At 42.5% G+C, this 23,470-nt stretch overlaps 1 protein-coding gene across 1 annotated transcript; it reads right to left on the reverse strand.

Annotated features, from left to right (window-relative positions):
* Positions 1–8,444: 8,444 nt before the first annotated feature.
* GNAT2 (G protein subunit alpha transducin 2) lies at positions 8,445–22,505 on the reverse strand. Its single transcript, XM_055340792.1, has 8 exons — positions 16,510–22,505; positions 14,818–14,860; positions 14,385–14,526; positions 13,527–13,684; positions 11,484–11,612; positions 11,147–11,276; positions 9,360–9,513; positions 8,445–8,814 (listed from the first exon to the last, which is right to left on the reverse strand). Exons 1-8 carry the CDS (start codon positions 16,625–16,627, stop codon positions 8,624–8,626), a joined length of 1,065 nt encoding a protein of 354 aa, XP_055196767.1. The 5' UTR covers positions 16,628–22,505; the 3' UTR covers positions 8,445–8,623.
* Between the last annotated feature and the right edge of the window lie 965 nt (positions 22,506–23,470).

Consider the following 23,470-nt stretch of genomic DNA (forward strand, 5'->3'; position numbering starts at 1 on the left):
CAGGTTTGTTCCTGTTTGTAACTAGTCCTTTCTGGAAATATTTTCTTGTTTCTTTTTGTCCCTGCTAAATGTGCTTTGGCCTTTGTCTCAGAATGGGTGTAGGTGGAGGGTTCCCTGAAGGGCTAGGCTAGTCTTTGGTGTAATAGTATTGTTGAATCATGGCCTGACTGAGGGTCTTATGTCCCATCTGTGTAAGTGACCTGTAGTCATAATCCATTTTCCAGGTTTACATTTTGGTTTTGTGGAGAGTTTTATTCACATCAGCCTGCAGGTCCTTTTGTATAATGTACAGCAAATGTCCTTAAATATTGAATGGGCCTTTGGGGGAAGGCAGATGAAGAGAATGTATTTTGAACATTCCACATCAGCAGTTTGAGCAGTGCCTTTTGGGGTCCAGTCTTTTTGGATTGGATTCTGTGTCATCTTTGAGTGACCTTTTACTAGTTTAAAAAAAAAAAAAAAGTTGATCATCAAAGCTGGTTCAGAAAGCAAGCCACAGCAGTTCAGTGCCTTTATTGGAATTTTTATTCTTTTTTGGGAAAGTATAACTATGTAGATGGTATAACTGTTATTATCTAAACAGTTCTTTTTTTTTTAGGGTTGGGAAAATTGGATCTAAAAATGATCAGCTCCAATTGGTGATTAACTTATGCACACATAAGTTGATAGTTCCTGTTCACTTTGAATATATCTTTTCCTACTGTATCCTGTGATAGATCATCTGGAAATGAGAACTAGTGGAATATTGTTTTAACCATAGTCTTTATATAGTCAGGGCTAATAGAATGGTGTTTTGATAATCCAAAATAACAAATAATTTAAGTAAGTTCATTATATTTTGAAATGTACTTTGTAATTTCATTTGAATACATTTGTCTGATATGTTCATTTTTTAGCTTTTAATGTTAATGAAAAATAGCTCTCCACTATTCTGCCTTTATACCATTTACCTTTGTTCTATATTTACATGAAGATCACCCTCTACCCTACAGTCCATATAACTTATTTAAATGCACAGTCTTTGAGGATACAGGAACACAATTCGAGCCAGTGGTTTTCAAATATGCCTTAAGTCAAAATCATCAGGATCCATCTCAGCGATTAACTCTTGGCTGGTGGGCTAGTGATCTATAATTTTTAAAAAGTGATTCTGGTTATCGGCTTTGCAAATCACTGTTGTATTTTGAAATAAAAGATGTTTTCTAATAGGAGAGTCAGCGTGCGGGGGTGAAGAAACGTGTACTAGCCTGGAGAAAAAGGATTGATATTTGTAATCAAAGAAATTAAAACTTGCCTTGTGTGTTTTCTCTGGAGAATGCTGGAGGTTTGTGATGGACCACATTTCAGTATTCATGTGGCCAGGCTCTGGACCATCTAAGAAACCAGCATATATAAGAAAATTAAATTTTAATGAATAAAGAACAGTAAATAGACCCAAGTATGAAGGACTGCAGCAATAGCTTTATTTTGTTGACAGTCACATCTTCACCTGATTAAAATCTTGGGCCGTAAAAAAATACCATTCATTAGGCTGAAGGTAAAGAGGAAGTATTCTTAATAGCCAGTCTTCCTCAACTATGCATATAAGTTCAAGACTTGCAACAGATTTCACCTCCTGGTATGAAAATTCCAAGGACTTTTACAGTTATTCTTATATAGTGGATTTTGGGGTGACATTTCATTTTGGATAGTTTGAATTCTAAATCTTTAGTTCAGTGTATCATTTTATTATTATTTCCAGTAATGGATTGTTATTTTTTACAAGGTGCTGCATTCTAAGAATAGATGGACCAAATTTAAAAACTATCTTCTTGCCTTGTTTCTTACTCTTACGTGTTCTTCTGTGTTTTATTACATGCACATTTTAGAGCATGTAAAAATAACTGCTGGTTCTTCTAATTTATTTGCCCACCTTATATTCTTATATCCTGGCCACTGTTGTCTGATTTGTAGCTGTGACTCTATTTGGACATTGCTTGCCTAGCCTGACTAGTTACTTCATATATATATACACACATTTGTTTAGCATAGTTCTGGAGTGTCCTTTTGCAGAGCTAGTTGCTGTATTGGCTGCTACCTATAAGGTAAAGTTAGTCTTTCAGTCCAATTAAAAACATCCCTTTGGTTGATGTTTTTCCCTTTCCAGATGTTCAAAAAACCAATCTTCTACTCATTTAAACATACCTAGCAAAGCACAAATTTTCTTCATTCTTACTGCTTGTGAAATCTTTCATATCTTATACCGATTTTAAGAACAAAGTAACTTCAGTTTCCCAGTACTACCAGGTCATCTTTCTGTTCTTCATGCTTCATAGTACAAGCCAGAGTTCTCACCTGGACCAGTCATGGCTCTCCACATAGCTGTATTGTCATCTAAGCACAAGAGAACACCAGGCTGCATTGAGGCCTGAAATTGAAAGTTAGTTTTACTGTCATCTATCAGGAAGTAAAAGGTGTAGGTGAGGCACTGGGGAACAGACTTCCTGGATGGTCAAGATCTTTGTTCCTTTACCTTTGGTTAGTTTTTAACTATCCTCCCCCCATTTCCTCATAACTTATATGAGTTACCTCTGCTAGGAGAACATACTCCAGAAAAGTTAGGACAGGACAGTTTTTTTTCTTTTTTTTTTAATTTTTATTTATTTATGATAGAGAGAGAGAGAGAGAAAGAGGCAGAAGGCAGAGACACAGGCAGAGGGAGAAGCAGGCTCCATGCACTGGGAGCCTGACGTGGGATTCGATCCCGGGTCTCCAGGATCGCGCCCTGGGCCAAAGGCAGGCGCCAAACCACTGCGCCACCCAGGGATCCCGACAGTTTTTTTTCTGATACTGTGTCAGGCTTACCTACCTGGCTTTACTGAAGTTTTCTTAGGAATGAGAGAGAATACAGAAGGTTATAATAACAGCAGAGACCTGAGGTGCAAGATTAACATGTATAGATCCCCTGGCTAAACTGTACTAAATGGAGATGTTGGAGACAGATCCTGGGAACATGTATTTTAGATAAATTCCCTATGTGGTTCTGATGAAGCCAACCTGGGCCAACATTTGCAGATGACTGAATAGGACCTAGTGTTAAAAATCAACACAAATAGGGGCGCCTGGGTGGCTCAGTCTTAAGTGTCTGACTCTTGGTTTCAGCTCAGGTCATGGTCTCAGGGTCCAGAGATTGAGTCCTTCTCAGTCTGCCTGAGATTCTCTCACCCCCTTTGCTCCTCCCACTCATACTGCCCCCCTTAATAAATAAATGAAAATAAATAAGTAAATAAATAAATCTTTGAGAGAAAAAAGATCAACACAGACATGTAACCATAAAGTCACTAGTAAATGAGGCATATTTTATTTACCAATAAAGAAGAAGCATCTTTTTTATGTGACCTTAGAGTGCCTTTCACCAAAAAAATTAGTATGAGAACTGTTTAGTCAAAGAACATTCCTACACTTCTGATACAGAGTATTTAGTTTTTATATAAATTAAGACAAAACAAGAAACTTAAAGTTTCCAAACATTTGGTTCATTTGTGTTACTGCATTTATTCAGTGAAAATTGAAAGATACATCAAAGTAAAGATAAAATCCTGTGACAGAGGTCTAACTATATATATGTAATAATATGAATATTCATTTACAGTTGGTGGGTAAAGAGCAGACTGGGAAGTCTTTTTGAGAAAAGGCTGGGGAAGGGGTATGGAAGGCGAATGAGGAGTTGAATAGAAAAATCTTTGTGTGCTCTCTGCTAATGTTTTCCTGAAATTTAGTGGGAATCAACAAGGTAGTAGCAGAAATAATCCAGTACTAGTAAATACGCTGTTGGGATACACCATCTCAATGTTTTAGCATCCAGATTTAAGATCTTTGACAGATGGAATATTAAATTCTGTACAATGTGGTTTATCTGTCTCCTGTTCTCTACTACCTGGCTCTTGCCCCCATATTCCTTTGGATTATCCAAACATTTTTTACGTAGAGGCTGGTTTAAATGTAAGAGTGATTCCTAGCAGACGTAACAAAACACAAGAAATTACCTGTTCTTTTTAACTCTTCATCTTTGCTCATGGGGTGTAAAGGTCCTGAGACCTTTTAGAATCTTATGGAGAGCTCTTTGTCACACCTAGTTCTCGTCTTTTCCTTGCTTCCAAACAGCTATGAAATCTTTGTCTTCTAAAATCCTCATCTGTTACCTAGAGGTACACTAAATTATTCCTTCCAGCTATGAGGTGCTTTGGTTCCGATCCAATTGAAATAACATTTAAAAGTGCTTTGTAGATATCCTTTATGATACTCAAGATTATACATTACAGCAAAACAAGTCATCTTTTAAGATAATACCAGGAGATGTATTCATTGTAGGGGGCTGTGTTCTCAGCATCACTTTTCCCATATTCATTTTGAACACCTGAAATGAAGTTTAACTATAAGTGGCTCTAAATTTTGTCAAGCTGGGTGAAAAGAAAGGTCTTTGTTTTGTGTTTAAATCCAGTTATTTCTGTTCATACCAGTGCTTACTTTCTCTTTTGACCAAAAGGCAGAAACTTTCCCTTCTGCAGTCTGCACTGTGTCTGTTTGACCTCACAGAAATGTCCTCATCCTTTTACCTAGCAGGAACACCAGTGGCTGTGGCACACTTGCAGGCTCTGGGCCAACACTGAAGTCCTACTGGAATCTGTGCTCCGGGGGCTGTGCCGGGTAGAGAGGGCAGTGGGAGGTAAGAGCTCTTCACCCTTCACCACCTTCTCCACCCAGCATGGCCGGCACACTATGGTCTACGGCACATCTCCAATTATAGAGTGGGTTTTGAATGCTGTTAGTTTTTACCTTGGGGATTGGGCTACCCTGATTTGGACTATTTGGGGTACATGTAAGTGAAATTTTTATCCAAGTAGGAATTGTTAGAAGTAAATGTCTTTTATATTGCTTTTAAGACTAAATTTTTTTGCTGCTTTTATCAACAACATAAAAGCACATTTCCAATTATATTTTTCCACTATTTTTTTTATTGTGGTAAACCATACATAACATAAACTTTACCATCTTAATAATTTTTAAGTACATAGTTCAGTGGTCTGAAGTATATTCGCATTGTGGCACAGCCGTCACCCACCATCTATCTCCAGAACTTTTTTCACCTTTCCAAACTGAAACTCTACCCATTAAACACTAACTCCCCATTCCGCCTCCTCCCGGTCCTGATAACCATCACTCTACTTTGTCTTTGTAAATTTGACTACTGTGATATGATACCTCATATAAGTAGAATCATACAATATTTGTCCTTTTGTGTTAATCATACTGTACTTTTGTAAAAAAAAAAGAAAGGATAATTGTCACCAGATTCACGAGTGTAACATAATTCACATCTGGCGTACTGTCATCAGTGTCTAATGTACTGCAAGGGAACTGCATTCAGATCTCTGCCCTCTGAACATATGAACAGAAAATTAATTATACCTTCAACAAACAAATTTAAAGCTTATGTTTTTGTTATTTTATGCTAAATTCACATTCAAATTTGAGACTGATTTGTATTCATTTTGGAGATAATACTGTTAAATATCTATGATTTAGAGATGGCATAATTTAAAAACAAGAATTTGGGAATGGGAGGAGCTTAGGGAAATGAGAAAATTGACTTGGACTTTATATAGTATATGGTGGACTTAAAGTAGCATGGTGCATATATAGAACACTGGTGTGCGATTTGGAAGACCTTTTTTGGAGTTCTAATTCTCCTACTTTCTAGCAGTTTGATATTGATATATATATATATATATATATATATATATATATATATATATATATTTTAAGATTTTATTTATTTATTCATGAGAGACACACACACACACACACAGCAGAGGCAGAGACACAGGGAGAGGGAGAAGCAGGCTCCATGCAGGGAGCCCGATGTGGAACTCAATCCCAGGACTCCAGGATCACGCCCTGGGCTGAAGGCAGCACTAAACCGCTGAGCCACCTGGGCTGCCCTCTAGTAGTTTGATCTGGACGAAGGCATTCCACCTCCCTGGGCCTCAGTTTCTTACCTATAAATTGCTAGTGAATAGTCCAGCATCTGAACTATTTTAAAATTCCTTTGAGTTTTATCATTCTAAGAATTAAGATTATGGTTCATGAAAATAGGGTTGAACTGCTTCTTAACCTACCTTGTTACGAAAAAGAATTTCTGATGATGCATAAGATTGACACTATAGTATAAATTTAAAATGAAACAAAAGCGCAAAATAAAAGAGTGAGTAGAATGCCAGAAGACCAGGTCCACTTGCTGACTGTTTTTGTGCTAGGATTGTAAGGCTGGTTCTATATGAACATCCATAACCAAGAAGCCTGGGATGGGCTTTTATATTTTGGCCTATCACCAAGTCCTGCCTGGAGTCAAAGATCAAGGAAAAGATAATGAAAAAAGCAAACAATCTGGTACAATTTGTGGGGAGGTTGGGTTATCCTATTAGAAGATGGAATAAGTGGATACATTAGTTTTGGGGCCTGAACAGACAAGATCTTAGCTATAGTGAGGATTCTTAACCTGGGGCTTTCGGGCTCCAAAGATAAAGCTGTATTCCTGTATGTTGGTTTCCCTTGTAATTCTCTGAATTTTATTTTATGCATTTTTAAATATTCTGAGAAGAGGTCCATAGGTTTTGTCAGACTGTTAGAAGGATCCATGATAAAAAAAGAATTATAACCCCTGTATAGTGAGTTAAGGAGGTTAGTGGTAATTGGAATATGCCATTTAGAATGTAGTCCCTGAACAGCTCTTGGATGCATGAAATCTTGCCCAGGTTTTTTCTTTGGTGAAGATTTTTAATGAGCAGTAGTCAGAGTACTTTTCCTTATTTCTCTGGTAATTCTCTCAAGTTGATTTCTTTTCATGGAATCACAAAGACTATTAAATGAATCCAATTTTAACAGCTGCAAATTTATTCTTAAGTGTATTTCAAGCTCATATGGCTCTCTAGTATCAATATTGCTAGTAGCAGCCTAAGTGTGAATGTGCGTTTCTGGCAAAGAACAGATTTTCATTTTAATTGACACTTTCTTTTATATACTAAATCTTGGATGCCACGAGGTTTCCTCATAGTAGTTGTAAGTGCTAAATCTGTACTCGACTTCAGCACTTCCTGTCAAGATAAATGGAAGCTTCTTTTCCCCTCAGAGTAGTTAAAAGAAATAATTTTTACTTGTCCTGTATGAGGGAGATGTTGTTTTCAGCCATGCTTCCCATGGATTCAACTGCAAAGATTTTTAGTGCCTAAAGCAAGATCAGCTGCCTTTTTGTTCTGAAACATGTAGCAGTTAAAATGCAAATTCTAGCTTTGCTTATTCTAAATTCTGTGATTGAGGGGTCCCTGGCTGGCTCAGTTGGTAGAGCATGCAGCTCTCGATCTCAGGGTTGTGAGTTTGAGTCCCATGTTAAGTGTAGAGATTGCTTAAATAAGTACACTTAACAAAAAAAAAAATTCTGTGATTGAGAAGTGGTAGCAATAAAATCATTAATACTCCAAGTGAAAGTGTGTTGAAATCTTCTAAGTTTATTCAGAAAGTGTCATATATCTGAAGGGCACCTGAGTGGCTCAGTCTATTAAGTGTCTGACTCTTGATCTCAGCTCAGGTCTTGATCTCAGGGTCATGAGTTCAAGCCCCACACTGGGCTCCATGCATGGCATGGAGCCTACTTAAAAAAAAAAAAAAGTGTCTTATATACCTGACACAGTTACTTACAGAGATAAATTAGGAAACTCAGTCTTTATGGCAATTGTGGGGGCAAAGCGATAGTCTGCTTAATAAAGATGATCAGTTTTGGATGTGTACCTTAGAAATTAACATAAACTCACATCTCCTATCCAGTGATTCAGATCTCTGAGCTAAGGTTTGTTAGTAAAAAACAGTGGTAGATTTACTGAGGTCTTGTTTTTAATTGTTTTCTTTTGCAGAACGTAGGGAAGGTTTGTTGCTTTCTTTAGGATAGCTCATCTAAAAACTTAGTCTTGAATTTCATAAATGGCTGCTTTTATATAGGATTTCTTTCTGTGACTCTAACCACACAGCTTTTATGTTCCTTCCCTTCATTTTATGTTTGTGATCATTAGAGTAACCCTGTGAAGTATTAGAGAAGTTATCTTCATTTATAGATGAGTGACTCAAGGCTCAGAGAAATGAAATATTTATACCTTTTAGTAAGTTATACTGGGTCTTTGACTTCTGGCCTTGTGTTCTTTAAACTGCACTAGCTATCCCACTTTGAAAAGAATGTATGGGAGGGATCCCTGGGTGGCGCATCGGTTTGGCACCTGCCTTTGGCCCAGGGCGCGATCCTGGAGACCCGGGATCGAATCCCACGTCGGGCTCCCGGTGCATGGAGCCTGCTTCTCCCTCTGCCTGTGTCTCTGCCTCTCTCTCTCTCTCTCTCTGTAGCTATCATAAATAAATTTTAAAAAAATTAAAAAAAAAAAAAGAATGTATGGGACACAGTTGCAATCATGTAGAAGTCCATCTCTAAGGGAGAATGGAATCTTTCTTCATGCCATGGTATGCTGACCTATGATTTTTCTGCTTGAAATTAGCCAGATTCCAAGCCTGTTTATGGATGTTCCAAGAGGAGTGATGAGGATTAGAAGAGCCCGCAGTCCTTGAGATTTTCTTTGATGATAATATCTGTAACTGCATCAAATACAAATTTGACATTCTGTGTGTCTGTAGCACATGTCATGTGACTGTAGATTTCTTTGACATCTTTTCGCATGTTGAGGTCAAGGAACTGACTCTTGATGTAATTCCCTGCATCTTCAAAAGAGTTGTTTCCTGGTTTTCCAGAAAAAATAGTGAAGAAGTGGGATAAATTAACCCTTCTTAGCTACGTACTTACTTTTTAGGTGACCAATTTGACCCTCAAAATGTATTGGACAGCTGCAGTTGGGGGCCTGTTTTTGGAGGGAGGATCCTCTCCTCTTTTGCACTCCGGTGTTTATCACTTGAGTTGAACAACAAAATTGAGGAGAGGGATCTTTGTGTCCCCACCCTTGATTTCTGGTAGATATCCTTTGAACAGTCAGTGGCTCTCCTGCATCTGACATCTGTTCTGTTCCAGGGGCATCTGAATTTAAACCTATGACCAAATACCCAGGTTTCTCAGATTAGACATCCAAGTATCACTTGGACATCACAAAGCTCATAAGAGGAACTGAGTATTAAGGGATAAGGGATCATCAACCCAGCCAAGCAAAGGAGTTATACACTTAGTACTTCTTAAAGACAGGTTCCTTTATGTATCTTTGGTATAGGAAATGAGGCAATCACCAGTCATTACCAAGCAAGCATTACCGTTGTCTCCAGGGCTTGAGACTTACCATCATACTCTGGAAAACAAATGCTGAGATGGACTTTCTTGATTTTTTCCTCAAAGAGGTCCTTCTTGTTGAGAAAGAGGACAATAGAAGTGGCCGCAAAGAACTTGTGGTTACATATGCTGTTGAAGAGGTGCAATGACTCATGCATACGATTCTAGTAGGAGGAAACACCATCAGAGATTTCAGACTGAGCTAACAGGGTAGTGTCTACTTCCTGTTCTTCCCCTTGGAGAGATTAGTGCTCTGAATGTAAGAGGGATGTTGGGGAACAGCTTATCTCCTTTTGGTGGGTGGGATAGAACCAAAGAGATATAGCTGCTCTTCTAATCCTCTTTCTGTCATTGGGACAGATTACTGAGCTTTTCTGAATTTCAGTTTCCCTATCTCTTAGGGTTATTATGGAAGTTCAATGAGATCAAGTATGTAGTGTCCATGACAGTGGTTGGCGTATAAGTGTACAGTAACTGTTACGCTGATCTTAGGCTGCTGGGGTACTGTGAGGGACTTCGACATCTGTAAGTCCTGCTGATACAGGGTTGAAACTAGGCTTGAGTTATCATGTTCCCATTTGTGTCTCCAGGATGATTTTGATAGGCTTCTGTTAAAGAGTCCTGGATCTCAGTTTGGGCAGGAACATAATAGGGACTATTGCCTTGGTGTCAAATGGTAAAGGCCAGAGAATTTCTCAGTGCTGCACCACAAGTACTTCTGTCTTATTTCCTCATGTGATTGGAACTTTGAGTGAGTGAGGAGTGGTGCTGTGTATCTGAGAGTCTAGGTGTTGCCAAGTGCCCCAGACCAGCCTATTTTCAAGGAGCAGGCCTTGAGGGTTTGAAGTATTCTGTCAGTTGACTTGTGCTCAATCTTTTCATCTAATTAAAGAAATCAACTTTTTGTGGCTTTTGTCATTGCTAATACTCCTGCAGAATCCCTTAAAACCTCATAGACTTTGGGTTAAAGACAGAAGAGATCTTGAAAAAATCAAATTTGGCTAGAGCTCAAATTCTTAGAGCTCTAATGTGAACTTGAACTACCAGGGAGAAGGGAGAACTGAAGCAAGAGATGGGAGTGTAGTAGCTTTGTAGTAGTGTAGTAGCTTTGTTTGAAAAGCTCACCTGAATCGGTGAGCTGGGCCTCCATTAGCATTTTTCCATGCCTGATACCCTGTCTCAAACTCCAAAGGTAATTGGCTGGGCTGACACTTGGCATGCAGATTAAGCTCTGCGGGCTCAAGAGACTCAGCCTCAGGTAGTCTTCCACCTGCCAATTTAAGTGGCATGTGAGAAATCTGGTTTGCCAGTTTCTCCTTAGTCCTGTTGACAGTACATATTTAGGCTTCCAAGTGAGGTTAGTCCAACCCCTCTATCATGTTGCACAAAGATACACATCATACGTTATTTTTCTGCTCTATCATTTTCATCTCCTATCCTTTATTTCCGTAGGCAGCCTGGGAAAGTCCTAAGTGTAACTCCTGTGCTTTGCGAATCCAGTTGTGTTTCCTTGTCCCCTTAATACTCAGTTCCTCTTGTAAGCTCTGTGATGTCCAAGTGATTATTGGATGTCTAAATCTGAGACCAAGCTCACTCAGTAAATTTGGAGCTCTAAAGTGCTAACCTGGAACCTGTAAAGGAGTTTTTTCTAGAATTACTGCCTGAGACGTTGAATTGTGTGCTAGAGGACTGCTAGACTGTCTTGAAAGCAGCCAAGTTGAAGAATTGGTGACATAAAGCTTAGAGGAAGGATCACGGGGGAACTCTCAAAAGTTGCTTGGTGCAAAGGCCACTTACTACTTCGTCGTCTTCCACTAGCACCATATCATAGGCACTGAGGGCTGCACAGAAAATGATGCAAGTGACTCCCTCAAAGCAGTGTATCCACTTCTTTCTCTCTGATCTTTGCCCTCCCACGTCAAACATCCTGAGGGAAAAAAACAGCACATGCTCTAGAGAGGTGGCCACTTTGGGGCCATTTGGCAGTGAGATGGGAAAGGGGGAGAAATAGGATAGTCATTCAGATTGGGCTTTAGTAAAGGCCAAGAAGCATGCCCTTGCCCTTTTTTGGTATCTGAGGTGTCCCCAGGAGCCATGTGTGTATCTGCAGTGCCCTAGGGAACTGTGTACTCACCTGAAATTCAAGTCTTTGACAGAAAACTTGGTCTCAATGATGCCAGTTGTTTTGACTCTGGATCGAAGCACATCTTGCTCATTAGGGAGGTAGTCAGGGGCTGTAATCCGGTCTAATTGGTTCAGGTAGCTAGAGAAGAGAGCTTGGAATTGATGACATTAAACTTTCCACAGCCACTGCCAAGAAAGGTAGAGGGTCTTACCCAAAGCTACACAACTAACTCGGTGATGGAATCAAGACTAGAATCCATATTGTTAAACCTAGGGTTCTTCCCTTCAGATCCCCTTGTGTCCTTATGAAAGGGAGTGTGGGATGGGCTGAGAGGCATGGGGTTCTAGCCCATATAAGTCAACTCAGGTAATTTTTCCTTAAGTTTTGCATGACTACAAGGTTTTCTAGACCCTCAGTGAGATTTGGTGGTTTAAATGGGTGCCAAAAGTTCCGTGAAGACCTAAGAATAGACTAAAAGACATCAGAGACATTAAGAGGTGTCAGTTGGTGCAGTGTATCAACCTAATTTATATCCTGAATCAAGTTGGGGAGCAAACATTTGAGATAACTGGGGAAACTTAAATGAGCACTTGCTTGGATATTTGATGATATTAAGGAATTATTAAATATTCAGGTGTGATGATTATGTTACAATTTTTTTTTAACGGGCCTCTTTTTTTTTTTTTTTTTGAGATCCATAATGAAATTTTTAGGGTGTAATGATAGGATATTTGGATATTTGGGACTTCGTTCAAAATAATCCAGTGGGAGATGAAAGTACAATGAAACAAGCATGGCCATGAGTTGTTAACTGTTGAAGCCAGGTGATTCACTATATTCTGCTTTCTTATATGTTTGACAGTTACCATAAAAAAAATTTAAAAAGACAGGAAGGCAATATGAAGTGAGATGACAGAAAAAGGGAAGGAAAACTGACAAGTGCCTACTGTATGTCAGGCATTTGCACCTTTAAATGGTCATTTAACCTCATACACTTTCCTAATTTCATATCCCGTTTTACAGATGAAGGAAAATTCAGAACAGTTAAATGACTTGTCCAAGGCCAAGAGGCATTGTGATATATTCTAAAAAGCCTTCAGCTTAGTGGTCAAATAGAACTGGATTCAAATCCAGCTGCTGCCATCTATCAATATGACTTTGGGCAAATTAATTAATCTCTCTGAACCTCAGTTTTTCATCTATAAATGGGACTAATAATTACTGTATCTCAAAGGTTCACTGGGCAGACCAAATGAGATGGTGTACCTAGTGCACCTGGTGGTGCCTTGGCCTTGGTGAGTAGTGCTCTGTGGGTGGTAGATGATCACTGTACTACAGAATTAGGTGACAGAAGAGGGGTTGAATCCAAGTCTGTTTGACTGCAAAGTTCCTGCCCATCTAGGATAGAGACCACATTGTTAGAGGTAGACTTGACGTGCATCTGTGTACCTTACCATTTTGGAACCAGCCTTGCAAAGTTGCTTCTTTTCAATCCCCTGACCGACTTCCTTTCATTTGCCCTGAAAATGTCTGTCCCGTGCCCTGGCCCCCTGACATGAGATGCTGTGGGTGAAGGAGGCTTTCGTTTCTGGTTAGTGGCCTAAGTAGAGCCTAGATTACCAGCTAGAAAATTCCACCCTGGAAAGGTCATCACGAATCATGCGCCTCCTGGGAGAACATGTGGCAGGACTGCAGGTCGGTCTTCGCATTCATGGTTCTAAAGGACAGGCTATGTGTATGAATTAATGAAGAGGACAGCAGTCTGACGGCTACTAAACAGAGCACCTTCTATTGAATTTTGGGGGTCTTCAGTTCTGTAGGCTGCAGTGAGCCAGCGTAAAGCAATACAGAGTGTGACAGCTATGGCAGTGTCCGTCTAAGGGCATCACATTCAAAGAATAGTAGAACACTGCTCAAGCCTAAACAGGAATCCAGGCTGAATTCAGTCCTTGGGATTCCAGCTTTCAGTGCCTGAAATTTTAGGCTGGGTGTGATTTCTCTTGGAAATCCTGGTTGCTTACGCCTCATCCCACCCCTTCCCCAGAGTCTTACTAAGATGCTGAATCATTGAGCTGGTACTCTGCAGCTCGGTCGAAGCAGGCTTGCACCCCACCATCCTTCCACAACTTCCCGATGACCTCCACCAGCTCGGGAGGCATGGTGCCTTCCTCAATAGAGTCAGCCAGGTTGTTGAGCTGTCGCCCAGAATCCTGTAAGGCAGAGACCTGGCTGAGAACTGCACAGGAGTAATGGCTTTCCAGGAGGCTCCTGGGACTACTGCTGAAAGGAACGCATTTTGCATTGCTACTGAAGCCTAAGATGGAGATGCTAAGAAAACACTGATAATTTTGAATGTGCTTCGGGTATATAGAAGGTGGTAATTTATCCAGTCCTGGGATGCTTAGGGGAAAACAGAGGTTCCAGGGGCTTCCTCTTTGGTGTTTCTACCTTCTAGCCTTAGTCTAAAAGGGTACTGCCACAAAATGTGGGTCTTCCGCTACAGTAAGGTTGGAAGTTTAAAAACCAGATTGACCATGAAATAGACAACATGGGAGACAAGAAACCATCACCTTTGGTCTCTCTGTGGTTCCAATTTAGGAAAAGGCCAATACTGGAACTAGGGATTTAGCTTGTAAAAGTTCCATGGCCAGGGTAGGGAGCCCAAGGAGAGCAATTTAAATGGTAAAATAAGACAAAAAGGCAGAGGAAGCTGAAAGGAGATTTTTGTAATTTGTTGTAAGGTAGGGATTGCACACTTTTCCAGAACTGAAGTAAAAACTGGAAACTCAGTAGGTGGGATTTAGTTACATGAAACTTTTTTTGGCCCATGTTTCCTCATAGCTTGTTGGCTGCTGTTTCTTCTCATTAGCTTTTCCTCCCACCCTTAACCACATACTGTTAACCACCTACCGCACAGCTTGGTTCAGCATAGTCAATACCCAGTGTGGACATGGCCCGGATGATAGCCAGAATGGACTGCAGCACATTCCCATAGATAATGGCCTTATACTCCAGGCACTCCTCTGGTGAATAGCCATCCTGATGGATGATCCTGCAAGGAGTAGACACCCAGCCCTTAAATGGACCTGAATAACCAGACCTAAGGGATTGGGGATCTGGAAGGATTTAAAGGGTCATGAGAACCCAATTTCTATGCCTATGGCTGTCCCAAAGTGAAGAGTGAGGAGAAAAGGGCATATAGATGAGGGACATTGGAGATCAGGTTCTTTATATCCTTTACATCTGGGTTCCTTGAGGCCGAAGAGCCCTTCATCCTCCATGCTTCTATGGGCTCTTCTGACTTCACCCTACCTCAGTCCTCTGGGGCTTTTTTCCTACTCACTTCATCTGTTTGACGATAGTGCTCTTTCCTGACTCACCAGCACCTGCAGGGAGAAATGCTTATGCTTCAGATTTCCACCAGTTCTCCCCAACCCTCCAGTAGATGGCCTGTGAGAAGTCCAAGCTAGAACTTGCTTGGGAGCCTTGTTAGGGGAGAACACATAGGGTTGATTTCTGCCCTCAATTTCTGACCACCTTGAGCTCAGGCCATTCAGTATGGATTTAAAGCAGAGTTTCTCAGCCTCGGGACTGTTGACATTTTGGGCTGGGCAATTCTTTTTTGTGGGGGACTGTCCTGTGCATCGTAGGGTGTTTAGCAAGCATTCCCGGCCTCTACCCGCTGGAGGCTAGCAGCACTCTTCCCTTCCTACTGTGACAACTAAAAACGTCTCTAGACATTTCCCAGTGTCCCAAGGAGGTGCAGGGAGTGATGGCAAAATTTCATTGAGAACCACTGATAGATTCAAGGGAATTCCTTTAATACTTTTCTTCTATTTTTACTCAGGAGAGTGATCTTGGAGCAGTATTGCAGATTTCACTGAAATATTATTTTTTTATCATCTTGCTTTTTCCTTTATTGGCTAAAATGCCCTACCATCCTCTCATTCGCACTCCGCTCCCCCTCCATATGCCCTTCAACCCTCTCCCCCTGTCTGCACTGCCCTGATACGTTAACCCCCTCCCACTTAACCTGTGCTTGCTTGTTCCCTCTAAGCTGCTTATCCTGAATGTGGAAGAAAGCTGCTTAGGCTTAAAAGATCTCTCAGTGGCCTTGCCATCTCTTTCCCCTTCTGTAGGTTCTTGGGCTCCTTGGAGTCTGGTTCCAGCTTACAGTGGTATGCTCACAGATCAGCTGGGGAAGAGGAGGTGCAATGGGTTCAAAATAGCCGAGCCAGCTAACCTGCTGCTGCACAGACCCCACCTGCTCCAACTTGCCTACCTCTGTACTACCATTGGAGTTTTTACCTCTAAGGCAGGTGTCCCAAACTCTTCATTGTCTTGGTTCTATTTACAGCTGTGACCACTTACTCTGACCAATAGAAGTGTTTTTCTTTTTTCAGCACAGACCTGTGATCTGCTTAGGAGCTCATCATGTTGATGGACCTCCCATCTGGCAGGGGCTCTGAGGGCAACTACTCAACAGAAAGCCAGGAAAGGACTGCCGTAAAGACTCTATTCCTCCTCCCTCAGGCTCCCTAGTTCTAAAATTTATATGAATTGTGTACTGGAAGCAAAGAGAAGGAACCAGTTTGCTTGGCACAAAGCAGTGAGCCTGTCCCTGGGACTACATGGCACTGATTATATGGTAGGACTTCTGAGTCCTTGACTCAGAGCTCTGACTGGAGATTCGGTAACTGTCTGCAAGCCTAGGGTTCACGGTATTTGCCAAGCTGTGAATTGTTAGGTTTGGTTAGATTTAGAGATGGATAGGTCTGCCCCAGCCCTTGCGCTAATTCTGGTTCAAGGAAGAGCAGAACAATTCCAGGGTAGCTTTGGCATTCTGCACCTCTTTGGGGTGGCTGCGCTCAGCCCTAGAGCCCTGATTCCCTAGACCAAGACCTGATGGGGAAAGGAAAAATGACCTGCCATCCCTCCCCTCTCCATGGGTGGGCTAAGACCCACCTACCATCCAGGATAAGCAGGAAGGAGCAGTACCTTCTCCTTCTCTGGCTCATCTTCCCATCTTGCTCACCCAGCAATAGCAGCTTGACAGTCTTGGCTTCCTTGTCAGCATCCTCCTGCAGCTTCTTTTCTAACTCCTTGGACCTCTTGGCCAGTTCTTTGTCCTCAGCACTGACTCCACTCCCCATCTTTTTGCTGTCTCCTCCTCAGCTGCTTCTTCTGGCCCTTAAGCTTCTTCTCTAGAGCTTCCTGTCTGTGAGATGGAAGATAAGGAAAAAATAAAATGGGATGAGTATCCCTTTTGTAGTCCTCCTAAAAAGCTGGTCTATAGGGGCCTCAGTGAGGGAGCAGGCTCTAGGTTCTTATACCCTGCCTGTCTTGGCCGAGACTCCCTACCCAGCTGGAGGTCTACTTAGTCTAGGGATTGTAGCCTTTATATCTAGCAATGTGACGGAGCAAAGCCAATTAAGAGCTCAGTATGACAAAGGGCAGAGACTTGTATTTATGTAACTAGGAAAATGATCTGCTGGATTCTGACACAGGAGGATAGGATGCGGGAAACTGAAGCTCTCTGGAATGAGATCAGAGTTGCCCCATCCTTTTGAGGGGCTGATCCCCTAAAAATCCCTTCCTGGGATTCACTTGCATCTTAGCACTAGAGATTAAAGACATAAATGCAGGAAGCTCTGCCCATCCTGAGATTCCAGATTTTAGGGTCTTGGTTTCAAGGGCTTCAAGGCATCAGAGCACCCTCTCCATCATACCAGGCTGGTTCTGGCAAAGGCGGTTTTGTTAAAGGTGGTGCCCTACCTGGAAAGATTATAAATGTTTCCTCCAGTGACTGCTGCACTAGGAAGCTCTTATCATCCTTTCTCTTGGCTCATCTCTTTGTATGTGCTTCTTCTGTTAATAGCACTTATAACTTCATACTGTACTTTGCTTTACAAATGGGTTTCCCCCAGGCTGAATTCCTCCCCCTGCGGGTCTGGGACCAAATCTGATTCATCTTTGAATGCTTCAGACCTTGTGGTTTGTTAGTGAACCATCAGTAAAGGTTTGGTGACTAAATGAAGGAAAAGGGGTATGTGTACAGAGAATGGGACTGCATCCCCTTAACCCACTAAAGCCACCTAAAGGCCCAATTTCAGTTGGTGAGTGAACTTCTGCTGGCATTTAGAGTGGGGATCTATGTTGCCTCATATAACAAACTGCTTCCTTGGGAACTTGGACTCTGGCTTTGCAAACGTCGGGATGGCCCTCCCTCTGGTCCTCATCCCAGTTGCCCCTTCCTGGGGAGAAATGCTAGAGTGCAGTCCAGCAGTTGCCTCTCAGACCTATCGAAGACTCTCTCCATTGGTCGTATTTCTCTATACCAGTTATTTCAGTTTAATTAAATGAGTTGCTGGTGGAGCCTCCTCAGAAGAAGACATTTCAGAACTTTGCTACCCAAAATGTGACACAAAATGGTCTTGGCCCAGCACAGATCAACTAGGAACTTCTTAGAAATGCAGGATCTTAGGCCTTAACCTAGACCTTCTGATTCAGAACCTGTGTTGTAACAGGATTACAGGTGACTCTAAGGATGTTAAAATTTGCAAAGTGCTTCTCTAAAAAGTAGAGGGAACTGTTTTTTACTCAAACCTGCCTAATTGTGAGGATCACCTGAGATACTGATTTCTGTGTGTCATAAAATCTTCAATATCACTGATTGGAAAATCACTCAGATTTCAAAGATACTAAGATACCCTGTATGTTATTAAAGAGGTGCGTTTTAGGGCAGCCCGGGTGGCTCAGCAGTTTAGTGCCGCCTGCAGCCCAGGGCGTGATCCTGGAGACCCAGGATCGAGTCCCATGTTGGGCTCCCTACAGGGAGTCTGCTTCTCCCTCTGCCTCTCTCTCTCTCTCTCTCATGAATAAATAAATAAAAATCTTAAAAAAAAATAAGGAGGTGTGTTTTAGAAATACTATGTTCCGGTAATGGTGCTAATTTCAGAGACTGAGAAGCTATTTTAAGCCAATATAGGTGATTATCATCATGTGGCAAGTTTGAAAAGAAAAATCTTGAATAGTGGTTCTCAACTTTTGGTGTAACTTGGAATTTACCTAGGGAGCTTTAAAAAGCCTACTGATCTAATTGATCTGGAATATAGTCTGGACATGAAGATATCCAAATTTCCCCAGGTGATTCTAATGTGTATCCAAAGACTTGAGGATTTAACTTGAGTTCGAAGGGTTTAATGTGCTCCTTTCCTTTTAGAGTGGAAATGTGCTGCAGTGGCCCATATACACTCGGATGGAGAAAGGGGGCAGTAGCACCTGGATCTCCTACCTTCTAGGTGGCCTGAGCCACTGCTGAGCATCTTCTTCCTTCTACCACCTTTCAGTTGCATATCTGAGTATCTGGCTGAGAAGCTCTGGGCTTTGAGCCCAGCCTCTCAGGGCTGATGGAGAAATAGGTAGCCACCAAGGTGCCTTCCATAGTGATCATGTTTTTCCCAATCAGAACTTGGCAAGTGCTTCTCGACTTAAGAGAAAACAGGAGAGTGTCTTTGAAATTGTGACTGTCTTGGAATCTTCGCTATAAAGTTTGAGTAATCATACCTCCCCAGGCCTGCCCTAGCCTACCCACAATATTGGTAGCCTACACGCAGGCCAGAGCTATGCCAAAGCTGCCTCTGTTCAGAGCAGGGGACTGCCAGGAACTGCTAGACAAGTTATGTGGCTCCTCTCAGTTCATTCTCACTAACTTCAAGGTAAGTACTCTGTCCCCAGTTTACAGACCAGATAACTGAGACTTGAGGGTTCAGAAATTTGTTCGAGGTCATGTAGTATAATAAGCAGACAAGTCAGGTGATCTTTCTCTCACCTGGACATAAGCAGCCAGTAAAGAATACTTGGACAAAAAAAGTCAAATGCATAACAGTAGCCCTTGCGTTGTTAAAGGAACCACTAACTTGTTCCACACGCAGGGAAAATGTTCAAACTGTTCCTTTTTTTTTTTTTAAGATTTTATTTGTTTATTCATGAGAGACACAGAATGAGAGGTGGGGGGCAGAGACACAGGCAGAGGGAGAAGCAGGCTCCATGCAGGGAGCCCGATGCGGGACTCGATGCGGAACTCGATCCCAGGACTCCAGGATCATGCCCTGGGCCGAAGGCAGGCGCTAAACCGCTAAGCCACCCAGGGATCCCAAGCTGTTCCTTTTTCAGCCACCACCTCTGCAAACTTCAGGGCTGCTTCTACTTGTTTCCTAGTTTGCTGGGCTCCCCTCCCACTACTAAAGCTGAGTAAGGGAGCTCCTGACCCTCGCCTGGCCCCTAAGTGTGCTGACCCATCTTGACACCAGTGACCTCTTGCCTTCCATCTTCAACTCCTGTGCTTTTCCTGAGCTGTTGTACCTTGTTACTGCATTTGAGTTCCTGGTGGAATAGGGAAGGCATGTAGGTCCTGTTCCCATTTAGCAGCTCAGAAAGATGATCCTCACACTAAGAAACAGGTTAGTATCAGAATCAGCTAGAGCTCAGGAATCCTGATAGCCAAATCAGTTTGACAGAAGACTCACCATTTCCCAACAAATTTGGTCCTGCCTGCCTAGCCGAGGGGAGATCTCAGGATCGGTTCTCCCCTCAGTGCTGGAGACTGTGGTAAATGCCTGCCTCATGCCTCATCCCGGCTGCAGTGGGGGTGAAATGAATGAGGAACTGCCTTCAGGACCTTCCAGTCCAAAGGAAGAGGAGGGGCAAATTCACAGAGAACGTTTAATTAAAGGAACACTGTGCTGGAGAATTCTGAGCTGTTTAGAACCTAACCTCCACCCCTGGTAGAAAAGACAATTACACACACATTTAACTGTCAGACTGAAAATTTCTGTAGAAGAAAGGAGGGAGCTACTAAAATGAACAGACTTTCAACAGAGAAGCAGAACAACAATAGAAACGGGGGTAAGGCATTTTGGGGAGAGGAAAGCCCGAGAGAAGGCGTGGAGGCCCAAGGCGCAAACTGTGCTCAGGGAAGACTGAGAAACGGGATGCGAACTGAGCCCCGGGGAGAGGACAGCAAAGGCATTGAGGCTAGCCAGCCAGGGCCTCGGTGTTGGCGTGGCTAAACCATTTGAAGACATAAGTACAGGTGGATACAGCTGTGTGTGACTAGACAGTTGGCGGATAGGTCGGGGGTGACGGGGCAGCTGCTTGGAAGAGCTGAGGCACAGGAGCTGGGCAGTGTGGTTCCAGAAGGATCTAGGCATAGGGGATGTTTTGGGAAACTTGTGGCCGAGGATCTGGGTGAGGCTGCCGGCCTTCCCTCCCCAGTCCGGTGTGGGCAGAGTAGTCTGGCCCGGGGGGGAGGCTGACCTCAGCATGGGCTGCAGGCCAGAGGCTAATAGAAGCAAGCGTTCTTCAGAGAATTAAGGAGCACACTTGACTGGGGCCCTGGGGTTCAGGGAGGGCCATTTAAGGAACCATCTGGTGAATATGGTAGGAGGAGAGGAAGCTGTGTTTAGAGCTAGGAAAGATCCCAGAGGCTCAAAGAAAACATTAAGAACCCAACATGAAAGACGCTGGAGGCCAAGGGGGATGACTCACTCCTTCATTTCCCAAACTGTTCTACTAGACAGTGAACCCCACTGAGATTTTTTTGCTGGTGTTGTGTAGGTGGGGAGATCGATGGGTAGCTGTTGTAATCAGGACACACTTCCTAGCAGGGAGGGCGTACCAAGTGGCCTGAAATAGGGGAGGGTTACTGGGTACTGGGTGGAGGGTGTGTTGCAGATGGGACTAGGGAGGAGCTTGAAGGGATTTGTGAACCGGTTTGCCTGGGTAAGGTGGAGGGCAGGGATTGCCACCTATGGGCTGGTTAGGTAGGTAGGTCTGACTCGGGGGAATCCTAATGAGACTTGGCTCAGTGCTTAAATACCACCCCTTAAAACTATGTCAAAATTTGCATTTTGTCAGAACGCAGATGACATTCTACATGGTTACCTACTGCCTGATCTTTAATTTTCTGTTATTCATTGTTGAGAGCCCAATGGCTTCAAAATTCCTAAAGATCCCAAGACTGATTTAATTTGGGGTTAAGACCTAGGAGAGTCTGTTGGGGGTGGAGGGTGGAGCCTATTACAGATACGGTTTTTTTTTTTCTATTCTCTTTATTATAAAAGTAATGGATATGATTGTAGGCAATTTTTAAAATGCAGATAAAGTATAAAGAAGGAAATAAATATAATTCCCAATTCTGGGCCACCTGGGTGGCTCAATGGGTTAAGTGGCTGCCTTCAGCTCAGGTCCTGGGATTGAGCCCCACATCAGGCTTCCTGCACAATGAGCAGCCTGCTTCTCCCTCTCCACTGTTTGTGGTCTCTCGAGTGTGTGTGCGTGCCTGCAGCCGCCTGCAGCCCAGGGCGTGATCCTGGAGGCCCTGGATCGAGTCCCACGTGGGGCTCTCCATATGATGCCTGCTTCTCCCTCTGCCTGTGTCTCTGCCTCTCTCCCTCGGTCTCTATGAATAAATAAATAAAAATTTAAAAAAAAAAATAAGGGACGCCTGGGTGGCCCAGCGGTTAAGCTTCTGCCTTCAGCCTAGGGTGTGACCCTGGAGACCCAGGTTCAAGTCCCACATCGGGCTTCCTGCATGGAACCTGCTTCTCCCTCTGCCTATGTCTCTGCCTCTCTTTCTGTGTGTCTCTCATGAATGAATAAATAAATAAATAAAATATTTTTTAAAAAATAATAATTCTCAATTCTACCACCCACAGATAATCATTTGTAAACTTTTTGGTGTGTTTGTTTTCTATGCATATATGTCACATATTTAGGCCCATACTGTCTGTACAGATTTTTACATTCCTTTTTTTAAACCCAACTTTACATTGTAAACATTTCCACCTCATGAAATTCTCCAAGAATAATTTTTAATGGTTGTATTTCATTGCATGCATATGACAAAATTTAAACATCCTCCTATTGTTGGACCTTTATGTTTCCAGCCTTTCTATGTGATAAACATTACAGTAATGAACAAATTTGTGCATATTTTTCTGGCAGCTCTTTTTAGCAGAACAGTTTCCTGCTAGGAAACTGGAATTACAGGATCGAATAATAAGAACTTTTTAAAGACTCTTGATTAGTTATGAAGCAAATGGCTTTCAGAAAGATTATGTCGCTGTTGGTGTCCAACAGTAGTGTGTGTATGTGTCCCATCTCACCACACTCTTGCCTGCATTAGGATTTTTTTCCTTTTAATCTTTGTTAATTTGATGGGTAAACATGGTCTCTGGCTGGTTTTATTGCTTCTTTGTGAGGTGAACTCCTCCACCCCCATGTGTATGGAGGCCATGGTTTTTTGAGTTTGCCCAGAGCTGAGGAACAGCAGGCAGAGATCAATAGAGGTGACACCAGATACGCATGGATAATTGGGTTCAGGGTCCAGAATCCAGCTTGGGGAAAGCTGGGGGAGGCAGAGTTTGGGGAGGAATCTGGCTGTGGGGGTGGTGAGAACTGGGAGGAACTGGACAAACAGCATTAGTACAACTGGGTGTGGGGGACAAAGGCTCCCACAAGGTGGAGGAATAGAAAAAAGATTAATTGCTGTTAATACACTTAATTATGTTCAGGGAAGTCTTAGGGCTCCCCTGCAAGTTCCCTTTAGGTAGGATTCACTGTCACCTGGAAATGGGGGTGGGTGGGGTGTCTGCAGTCTCCCCAAACAGCCCAGCTCCACTTCTTTATAAGTGCTAGGATCATCACCACTGGAGGCTGTCAGCAGGGAACCAAGGCCAAGGTCATAGCAAGAATAAGACACAGATATTAACTGAGTAGTAACTACAGGCCGGGCACTGTTCTAAGCACTTACATTTAAATTTTTATTTAAATTTGATTAACATATAATGTGTTACTGGTTTCAGAGGTATATAATCATCAGTCTTATATAACACCCAGTGCTCATTATAGTCAGGCCTCCTTAAAGCCCATCACACAGTTACCCCAATCACCCCACACCCCCTCCCCTCCAGCAGCCCTCGGTTTGTTTCCTC

This window comes from Nyctereutes procyonoides, unplaced genomic scaffold (genome assembly GCF_905146905.1).
Source record: "Nyctereutes procyonoides isolate TBG_1078 unplaced genomic scaffold, NYPRO_anot_genome, whole genome shotgun sequence".
Lineage (NCBI taxonomy): Eukaryota > Metazoa > Chordata > Mammalia > Carnivora > Canidae > Nyctereutes > Nyctereutes procyonoides.